General features: G+C 37.2%; 1 protein-coding gene across 3 annotated transcripts; it reads left to right on the top strand.

Moving 5' to 3' along the window:
• The first annotated feature begins 897 nt into the window (after positions 1 to 897).
• LOC120068542 (protein MEI2-like 4) lies at positions 898 to 10148 on the top strand. 3 transcript variants are annotated; one of them, XM_039020359.1, is made up of 15 exons: positions 898 to 1282; positions 1908 to 2125; positions 2294 to 2339; positions 3528 to 3782; positions 3966 to 4399; positions 4501 to 4659; positions 4935 to 5051; positions 5130 to 5281; positions 5499 to 5560; positions 5673 to 6080; positions 6635 to 7286; positions 8740 to 8824; positions 8949 to 9017; positions 9099 to 9278; positions 9377 to 10148. In XM_039020359.1, exons 2-15 carry the CDS (start codon positions 2048 to 2050, stop codon positions 9548 to 9550), a joined length of 2871 nt encoding a protein of 956 aa, XP_038876287.1. In that variant the 5' UTR covers positions 898 to 1282; positions 1908 to 2047; the 3' UTR covers positions 9551 to 10148. The 3 variants fall into 3 exon arrangements, with proteins under 3 accessions (XP_038876287.1, XP_038876285.1, XP_038876286.1); XM_039020357.1 differs by having other exon boundaries at positions 5499 to 5596; XM_039020358.1 differs by having other exon boundaries at positions 898 to 1482; positions 5499 to 5596.
• The last annotated feature ends 453 nt before the right edge of the window (positions 10149 to 10601 follow it).

The following is a 10601-nucleotide window of genomic DNA, read 5'->3' as shown; positions in this document are numbered from 1 at the left end:
AATAGCAAATGGTAACCAATCGAATCTTAGTTAAACTTTAAAATTTGAGAATGCAACAATATAAGATAAAAGTTTGAGAGTTTGTTAAATAATTTGAATGTCCATAAAACTTAGTTAGATACATCCTTATATGATTGCGTCCTTATAGAACCGACTCCTACAAGATATTTGACACACACATCTTATAGCATAGTCAAGTGTTTGATAGAGTCAGAATATCTGTTAATTACATATTTGTACGAGTGTTGGAGAGTAACGATTCATATGACTTTCTGACTATGATACATTTAAGGATTTATAAACCGATACTATATTTACAATATATGTCGAGGTGGTCAAATGACAAGAGTAATTAGCTCGAACTGATGATTTAGTTGTAAGTGGAGGACATTTGTTTTGTGATTGAATGAGTATATCATTGGAGACACGTTGTTTGCATTCATAAACATGAAAGTTAAGAATGAAATTTAGAAGAGGCGAGGGGAGAAAACAAAATAGGAAAAAGGGTGAAAAAAGAAAGAAAGAAAGAAAAGTTGTTTAAGGTTAAGCAAGGGCAGGGGGTGTATCCAGCGTGGAGGAGAGAGAGAAAAAGAGAGTTAAAGGTTAATTACGAAAGACATCACAAAACAACGCAAACACAACAGAATAGAAGAGAGAAGGGAGGACTTGCTTTTACTACGAACCGCACAAAAAATTAAAAAAATTAAAAAAATTAAAAAAAAAAAGAAATTTGACGGCGTTAAAAACACCTTTTTGACGGCAAGTCCTAACCACTTCTCACTCTCTCTCTTTTCCCCCGATCTATCTCTCTCGTGTTTGTAGGCAATTCTCTTCTTCTTCTAACACAAAAACATTCAACACCACCGTCCAATCTATTTTTTCTCCGTCTACACAAAATCTCAATTTCATTTCTCTTTCTTCTTCCTCTTCTTCTTCTTTGTTTCTTCCTCCATCTCTTCCTTTTCTCAGGCGAGGGCTACGAATCTCGCCGGAGAATTTCTCTTTAATTTCTTCCCTGAAACCTAAAAACTCTCCTCCTGCGCTTCACCCGAGCTCTGGAGGAAGATATTGATTACAGAAACCTAAGGCTTCTACAATGGAGGTTTGAAATTATAATAAAATAAACAAACCCCCCCCAAAAAAAAGAAGAAAAAACATGAAGGGGATGGAGGTTTTGGGGCTAACGTGCAATGCAGGAAAATTGAGCATCAAACCCTTTGGAGGATCTTGCACGGCACAGATGCCTAGATGATTCCTTCTTCAACCTCCCATGCCTTATGCCGTAATCTATTCTTTTTCTCCTCTCTGTCTTCCTCTTTCTTGTTTAAATTCTTCCTTTTCTCCTTCCCTTTCTCTAAATTGCCGCTCCGATCTTTCTTCTGCTTTCTCCCTCTCTTCCTTCAGAAATTTCCATTTCTTTTTGTTGTTTCTACTGCCGTATCTTTTGTTTTTTTTTTCTTCTCAATTTTCTCGTTTTTCGAGGTAAACTGTGGTGTTTCTAGCTCAATTCGAGGTTTTAATCTTGTTGAATTTACTTCTTGTGCTTTGGTTTTTCTTCTAATTCTTGCGATCTCGCGGTTTCTTGTTTGGATTTTGTTGTTAACAAATACTGCTGGAGGAGCAACCTTTTTCTTTCCTTCCATTTCTAGTTTTGTGTTTATGAAACTTAATTTTTGGCAGGTGATCTCTATGTTAATGTTTATGATTCGTTTTGTTTAATTTGTTGCATTACTCTCGAGATCTCAAAGGAGCAACTGGTTTTTTTTTGCTGTTGTTGTTCTTTTTCTTTCCTGTTTGACCATGCGGTACATATGAATTGTGGTGTTTAAGTCAGTTTATTCAATGATTCTTCGTTTTCTAATTTATTTATTTTTGTCCACTCCTGAAAAGTTTTGCTCTACCTGCAGATTTTTGTAGACTCGAGGAAAGCTTTTGAATTGCCTTCTTAAGGAGTAGGCTTGTAATTTTTGGCGTCCTTTTTTTTTTTTATGGAGCTTCTTTGAGTTATCTTTCTATATTTCGGGATTTGTTCTTTTTCGGTTCCATCATGCCGTCCGAAGTATTGGACTTGAAGGGTTTGTCTTCATCTTCCTTCTTCTCCGACGATTTACATCATTCAGATGAGGTATAGTCAGACTCTTGGCTTTCGTGTTTCATATTTTTTCTAGCATAAGAGATTGCTTGTTCTTGCAGTTCATAAAGACTGCATTTTCGAGGATCTGTTTTTTCAGTGCCCTCCTCCATCATTTCTGTTTTCTTCCAATTTCTTATTTCTTTTTTCCCTGCGTTCCAGGGGCAGGTTGGAGTTTGGAAGTCAGCTAGTGTGCCAAATCACCGTGGTCAGTGCATTTACCCTATTTTCTGTTTTGGTTACTTTTAGTTTCTTGTGTTTTTATCTTGTATACTTGACCTTTCAAGTGACAGAATATAATTTGTCATCAATCGATTGACCACCACACATTTCCTGTTCTATATTATGAGAAATGTAGCATGTCTAGGGGTTCTAAAGAGGCATTTGGAAATTACAATGATATGGAATCCAATTACAATGGATGGTAATTCTCATAATTAGGAGCATCAACATGACATAATGCATAAAAAGTGCAATGTTTGAAGACACTTGTCTGTGATTATCCCACTGCAAAACAGAGACAGAATTCATCATTTTTTTTTTTTGGATGATGTACAACCCATGAATTTCAAGACATGTCAAATAACTTGTTTGTTTGTTTTTTTCTTTAAAAAAATTGTTTTTCTTATATGTTGTTTTATATGCCATAACAACACTTCGTTTCTTTGATAACAATGGATGTTCAACCCAACTTTTGCACCATGGCTAATCTCACAAAATAACACTTTTGACCCCTATTATGTTTGACATGAGGAATCTTGCAGAGGATTTAATGACCTCCTAGATAGATGGTCATTGTGATTTGACCCCACAAATTTTGTAAAGACTTTCAGTTTACAGTTCGTCTCTTCTTCAATTACTATGCCCACCCACATTGGTTATTGCTGGAACAACATTACCTGCCTGAAAGTCTATAGTACTCTATCCCCTGTGCCCAGTCACCAACCCACATGTGCCTACATACCCAATGGATAAAAATGAAAAGAAAGTCATCAATTTTGCATAGTTTAGTTGGTCTCAATTCTGTCCCTAACCTATGTAGTTGGTTTCAACTTTGTTCTATATATTTTATTAGCTTCAATTCTACCTCCAATCTATTATTTCCTCTATGCATTTTGATGGGAATTGCTAACAAAGGGGATTTTCTAAAAGCAAAATTTAAGGATTGGATTGGAGGTGAAATTTAAACTTCTAAAACATTAAGTGCAAAATTAAAATAAGCGACATGGATTTTATATAATTCAGCCTATTTATGTATGCATTTTTTTTTTGCAATATTCTGGGGAGTGGAGCTATCTTGAGTTGGTTCTATTGTATTGTTAATTATGCTTGTTGTAGTGTGGTGAGGACTTTCCTCTAACTGACAAGACCATTTTTTTTCAATGTTTATGAACAGCCAGTAACATATCAGGCGCTTCATCATCTGTGGAAAAATTTTCAATAGGTGAGTGCCTGACAGAAAACTCACTGGAAAATCATGATTCGTTTCCTGTGAGAGACCAGAATGCAAGTCTTATCCTGAATAGACATGCTGTTGGAGCTGAAAGAACATCCAATTATTTTTCTCGAAGTAATGATGTCAATATGATGAATTCTCAGTATGAGAGTAGTCTCTTCTCCAGTTCTTTATCAGATATATTTACTAGGAAGTGTAAGTATCTTGATTGCTTTTTCACATATTTATACCTGATGAGGATGCTGGCTAATGAATTGAAATCTAAATGAACTTTCAAATAAGTTCTAAATGAGCTATATTCTTGGCTTGCTCAACCTCGTCAGTTTTATCCTTGCAAGTCTATCATTTTACTATATGTATTTGTGTTTATTTGGGCAGTGCGCTTTTCTCCGAGCAATGCACTATATGGCCATTCTGTTGATACTGTTGCATCTCACTTTGAGGAGGAGGAAGTTTTTGAGTCACTTGAAGAACTGGAGGCCCAGACCATTGGAAACCTCCTTCCTGACGATGATGACTTACTTGCTGGAGTAACTGATGGGCTTGATTGTTTGGTTGAAACAACTGGTGAGGATGATGCTGAAGACTTGGATTTCTTTAGCAATGTTGGAGGGATGGATTTGGGTGACGATGGGTTATCTGTGGGACAAAAGAATTCTGAATCTCCTGGAGGACTTTTTAACAATTTGCCGGGGATGCATAATGGTGCTATGGCTGGAGAGCATCCTTTAGGCGAGCATCCTTCCAGGACACTGTTTGTGAGAAACATAAATAGCAATGTTGAAGATTCTGAATTGAAGGTCCTTTTTGAGGTGCACATTTTTCTTGACTTTCAATATTGTTTCCTTCGTGCTTTTTGAAGTAGCATTCCATGCTAATTAATATATATACACTCTTGTTCCATAATCTGCAGCAATATGGAGACATTCGCACTCTTTATACAGCATGCAAACATCGAGGGTTTGTTATGATATCCTATTATGATATTAGAGCCGCCCGTAATGCAATGAAAGCACTCCAGAATAAACCGTTGAGACGAAGGAAGCTTGACATACATTATTCCATACCGAAGGTTGGTTTCTGTTCAGTGTAATCTTAACCTTATGAGTTCAGCTCACTAGTGGTGGCGGGGAATCAAATGGCTGATTTTAAGACAGATGAATTATGCATTAACTAGTTAGATCTATTATCTTATTTGCTTTTCCATTCTAAGTAGCTGCCTGTGAAGTATTTGCATTTCGTGGAGATTTATTCTTATTGTCATTACTAACCATACCAGGCTAACTGCCTTAAATTCTTTCACGACTTCTTCCTTGCTCACATCTTTCTCTATACTACTTTTTCCAGGACAACCCTTCTGAAAAAGATATCAACCAAGGAACACTTGTTGTTTTTAACCTTGAGTCTTCTGTTTCAAATGAAGAACTTCGTCAAATATTTGGTGTCTATGGAGAAATCAAGGAGGTGAGGCTGGGATTCAATTTTTACCATGCATTCCATTATATGCTCTGAGAAATCTGACATTGTTCTTCAAAATTACAGATCCGTGAAGCCCCCCACAGAAGTCATCATAAATTCATTGAATTTTATGATATCCGAGCAGCAGAGGCTGCTCTTTGTGCATTAAACCTGAGTGATATAGCAGGCAAGCAGATAAAGCTTGAGCCAAGTCGTCCTGGTGGTGTGAGACGCAGGTTCTTACAAATATGCCCTTTTGATGCTTGTTCATGCTTTAGTTTCAAACCCGTCTAGGTTAATTCCCTTTTTACCCAATGACCCAATTAACCCTATTCTTCTTACATCACAGCCTCTTTGGAAATAATTTTTTTCCGATCCCCAACCGATTTAAATTAGAAGAAGCGAGTTGTTAACAGATGCTAACAAATTTATTTATTTATCTTTGTGCTGCAGTTTGGTACAACAATTACATCCGCAGTTGGAGCGGGAAGATATTGGTCTCTATTTGCAACAGGGTAGCCCTCCCATTAACTGTAGTGCTGGCTTCTCTGGTATTATAGCAAAACCACGCTCGTTAATTGTGAATTCTGAGTATTTTGTTTGTCTCACAAAAGAAAAATATTGCAGGCTTAGTTCCTGGTGGGACTATCAAGTCTAGCAGCCTGAGTAATGGATCTGTTCTTGGAGTACATTCTGTGTTACGAGCTCCATCTCTGGAGACTGTGTTGCATCATGGGATATCTTCTAGCGTTCCTAGTAGCTTACCTTCTGTAGTGAGATCTGAATCAACTGGCAACCAATCTGGCTTCATTGACTCTGGTCATTCACCTTCACAACTGAAGCTGGGTATCCGGGCATCTCCAGCTGTTCATCCTCATTCACTTCCAGAACACCCTGATGGTTTGAACAGCAATGTTCACTGCAATTCTCTAAATACGATTGCAGGAAACATCAGTCTACGACCACCCGAAAGAGCTGATAGCAGGCTATGTGGAGTGAACTTTAATGGTCGATCAATTGAATTGAATGAAGATGGTATGTTTAAACACTTCCGCGACTTGTCCTATAATTATATTGAAAGTATGCTCAGCTATTTGATTAAGGGTCTTCATTTACTTCAATTGAATTGTTTGGTTCACTATGCAGTTGATTGGAGATTCTTAATAAACTATTAATCTTTTCTTATAGAAATAAACTGGAGAGCTTTTTGTGGTCCTTAGTTGGTATGTTTTGGGGGGATGCCTCATCTCTTCTTTTGTGCTTGGTCTGGTTTTAGTACTGTTATAATATCAGCATTGTTGTCACCTTATTGTTTCTTTCTTTATTTTTTTTCTTGTAAGCTGTAAAGTATGTTTCCTGTAAAAAGTAGAAAGCAAATTGCCTGAAATCTGTGCTGGTGTACGGTGTTTAACTGGTACCAATCCCCATTGCAGGAAGAACCTTTTTGTGTTGAAATTGATTGTTACTGACAATAAACTATTCATTTTCTGTATATACCAATGGTTGCCAATTTACTTCCATCAGGATGATAGGTCGATTTTTTTAGCATTTTCATGCCGTCATTTAGCTGGATGCCATTATTTTTGCAGTTTTTGCATCTGGTGGTAATAGAACATGCCCCATTCCTGGACCTCATTATACATGGGGTAACTCCTACCGGCCCCAGCCTCCAGCTCCAGGTGTTGTATGGCCAAATTCTCCATCTTATATGAATGGAATTTCTGCTGCCCATACCCCGTCCCAGGTCCATGGAGTTCCAAGAGCAGCATCTCATTTGATGCACACAGTTATGCCCATGAATAATCACCACGTTGGATCAGCACCAGCTGTTAATCCTTCTATTTGGGATAGACAGCATGCTTATGCTGGGGAATTGTCAAAAGCCTCTGGTTTCCATTCAGGTTCTATAGGGAATATGAATTTGTCTAACAATTCACCACAGTCTATGGATTTTTTCTCTCATATCTTCCCACAAGTTGGTGGAAATTCTGTAGAGCTTCCTATCCCTCAACGGAATGTAGGACTACAATCTCATCATCAGCGGTGCATGGTTTTTCCTGGACGGGGCCAAATTCTTCCAATGATGAATTCATTTGACTCTTCAAATGAACGTGGTAGAAGCCGAAGAAATGAAGCAGCCTCTAATCAAGCAGATAAGAAGCAATATGAACTTGATATTGATCGCATAATGAGGGGTGAAGACAATCGTACTACACTTATGATAAAGAACATTCCCAACAAGTTAGTACTCTTCTCTTAAATTCTTTAAAGCTTTTCTCATAATCATCAAGGTCTCTTTCCATTAGATCGTTGTCAGTGCTCAGGATATGATAAAGGTTGGTACACTGCATTGATTATTGCGGTTCATGCTTTGCTTTTGCATAGAAGAGTTTTCCTGTGATCTTAATTTCCATTCTTAGGTCATAAGACAGTTTTGCTTTTCATTTGTGATATTAACATATACAAAAAGATTGTGCTGGTTTTCTCCCGAGTGATGGTACTGTTGTTTTTTCATCTGATTGAGAAATGAAAATGTTTGCAAATGTGTCATAGTTGCTAACTGAATTCTACTTCATTAGGTGGTTGTTTGTTCAGCTTTATTTGACACCATGCATGGTTTTCTCCACTAAAGTTAACTTACGGTTTCATGCTCCAAACTTTTGTTATCTTTTCTTCACGCTCGGGTTTGTCTTGTAACCTCGAAGACTCGTCTCTTCTCATGTTTAAGTTGTATGGGGCCACAAGGGGATGGGATCGCTACCTAGTTACTTCTAATAAATGATCTTTAGTCATGGACACAGTTGTACACCTAAAGAACAAAATCTATTCAAGGACACGATAAATAATTGTTTCTTCTAACTTCTTGGAACCATCTCTGCTTGGCTGTAGTTGACCAAATTAAATGCATTGCACTTCAGTACATTCCAAACCCTGAACACCTCCATCTGGAGTTCCTCCCACCTCTTGATTTTTTCCCCGCTCCTTCAATCCTCCATCTGAAGTTCCTAGTTTCATGAGATGATGGTGTCTTGTTTATGCTTTCTTCATTCAGTGAAGGAACACATTACCACTTTGAACTAAACTCCTTTCATCTTATGTTGAGGATGATATACCACATGGTTTTACCTAGGCCATGGATACACAACTCATGCGAGTCCCGAGAGTTGCTTATTTATGAAACAGAGAATTCTGTTTCATGGAGTCTATAATTCGTACCATATTAGAACTTCTCTCTGTTTAAGGAATGTTATTGGATGCTGAGTATGGTTGGTTACATAATGAAGGTACTGTTTTTCTGAATGAGGATTATTCAGAATGTGGCCGCATCACTACCTAATTTGTCCCTTATTCTGTCTTTTCCTTCTGTCCGTAGACCTTTTTTCAGACATGATTTCCTGTGATATTAACCCTATCTCCCATCCCCACAAAAAAGCTAATAAAAGAAAAGGAAAATGTGTGTTATTTCTGCCTTAATCATTGACACCGTCTAGTATTCTGAGTATGTTATTGTAGCTAATTAATGCAGGGATGTAATGATGTTGGACTGCGTAATTGATGGTAATATCTGCAATATCAACCTACTTCTGATGCAAAAAGAAAGAGTTATTCACAATGTTTTAATGGTTTTTAACATCAGTTTTTGGTCCCTTGTTCAATCTGAACGCTCATAATCCATCATGATTTCAATTGCCAGATATACGTCAAAGATGCTTTTGGCTGCAATTGATGAACGCCATCGAGGAACTTATGACTTCATCTATCTGCCCATTGACTTTAAGGTAAGCTAGTGTTCAGAAGCCACCCTTCAATCTTATGGGAGATTAGAAGTGCCGCAAAAGTATCTTCCTTCATTCTGTTTCATCACAATTTTGGTGCTTATACACATTACACCTTATGTTGCAGAACAAATGTAACGTGGGATATGCGTTCATTAACATGACTGATCCTGGCCTAATCATTCCATTTTATGAGGTTTGTATACTATTTTAGCTTGCAGGAAAGAGGTTGAGGTCATACTAAGTTTTTATTGACAAAGGAGTGACATACTTGCAGGCATTTAATGGGAAAAAATGGGAGAAATTCAATAGTGAGAAGGTGGCATCACTTGCATATGCTCGCATACAAGGAAAAGCTGCTCTCATCGCTCATTTCCAGAATTCAAGCTTAATGAATGAAGATAAGCGATGTCGACCAATCCTTTTCAACACTGATGGCCCCAATGCAGGCGATCAGGTACGAAATAGAATCACATAGAAATCTTTTGAAGGGTGGAATATTTGGTGTTTGTTTCCTGAACACACGGAAGTCATGTCTACTTGTATTTCTAATAGGTTCCATTTCCAATGGGGGTAAATGTTCGTACCAGGCCAGGAAAAACCCGAACCAATACGCAGGACGAAAATCCTGATGAAGGTCTAATAATTTCTGGAAATGGTGAGAATTATTCCAGTGGAGACGCATCTTCTTCATGTCTTGTAAAGGATTTGGACCAGCCAGTACCATAATTTTTGTGTTCACTAACCTTAGAGGACGGAGTAACTTAAAACTACATCCACCAAAGTTTGACCTAATTTTTATAGTGGCTCAAGGCAGGGAAATTCGCTGCAGTTGGTGACATTAGAGAAGGAATGCTTAGCCAATGCTAAGTCGTCTTGTCTCGTCTCCCTCCCCACCCCTCTACTCCTCCCGCAACTTCAAAGGGAAGAAAAAGAACCAAAAAAAAAAAAAACAAAACAAAAAAAAGAAAGGAGCTCTGAAACAATAGTTCAAGGAGCATCTGTTGGAGCCTCCAAATTTTGATTTCGAGAGTGATATATTATATATTATAAGAGATGGAAACTAAAAAGGGAAAGACTTCATGTATATGAGTATTTGATCCTGGAGATATTTTGTCATGGTTTGACGTGAGCAGATGAGGCTTCCTCTGCTATACCCCACTTTTTTTTTTTTGTTGATTTTTTTTTTATTACCTTTTTTCCATTTTTATTTTTGGGTTTGACTTGGAAATTACTTGTAACAGTTGAGAATGTGAGAGACAGAGGGAGCTCATGTGAAAAATTTTGAAATGAACTAATTATCAAAATTTCCTTTGCTTCTAGTTCACTATTCTTATAAGGTTACTATTCTATACATAGTTAGGCTTCTAATTTTGATCCCAAGACCTCAGAAGGCGTATGGCTCAAGGCTGAGCTAGGATCTATCCAAAATCAGCTGAAAGTTAAAAGTTGAGATAATATTGAGTACTACATATCAGTTTTTCTTGTACTATTTGTTATAAAATAAATATATAAGAATTGTGTGGGACCTGTAGATTAAAATATTATATTACCTAATGATGTGTCAAAATATCAATGAATAGAAAATGATGTGTCAAAATACCGTAGAAGTTTTTTGTTGTTGTTTTTTTTTTTTTTTTGTGGCGGGGTTTTAAATTTAATCAAACCAACTTTAAGGTCACATGTGAATTGGCTTGTTGGGACTATACAAGTTGAGCCAATTTTTATACATTCTAAATTTTTTTCCTTGTTCACATGAGATGTTAACAAGGACATTTAT

The sequence above is a fragment of the Benincasa hispida genome, chromosome 12 (assembly GCF_009727055.1).
Source record: "Benincasa hispida cultivar B227 chromosome 12, ASM972705v1, whole genome shotgun sequence".
Classification (NCBI taxonomy): Eukaryota; Viridiplantae; Streptophyta; class Magnoliopsida; order Cucurbitales; family Cucurbitaceae; genus Benincasa; species Benincasa hispida.
Note: the sequence above shows the minus strand (reverse complement) of the source record. Positions and strands in the feature narration are given on the sequence as shown.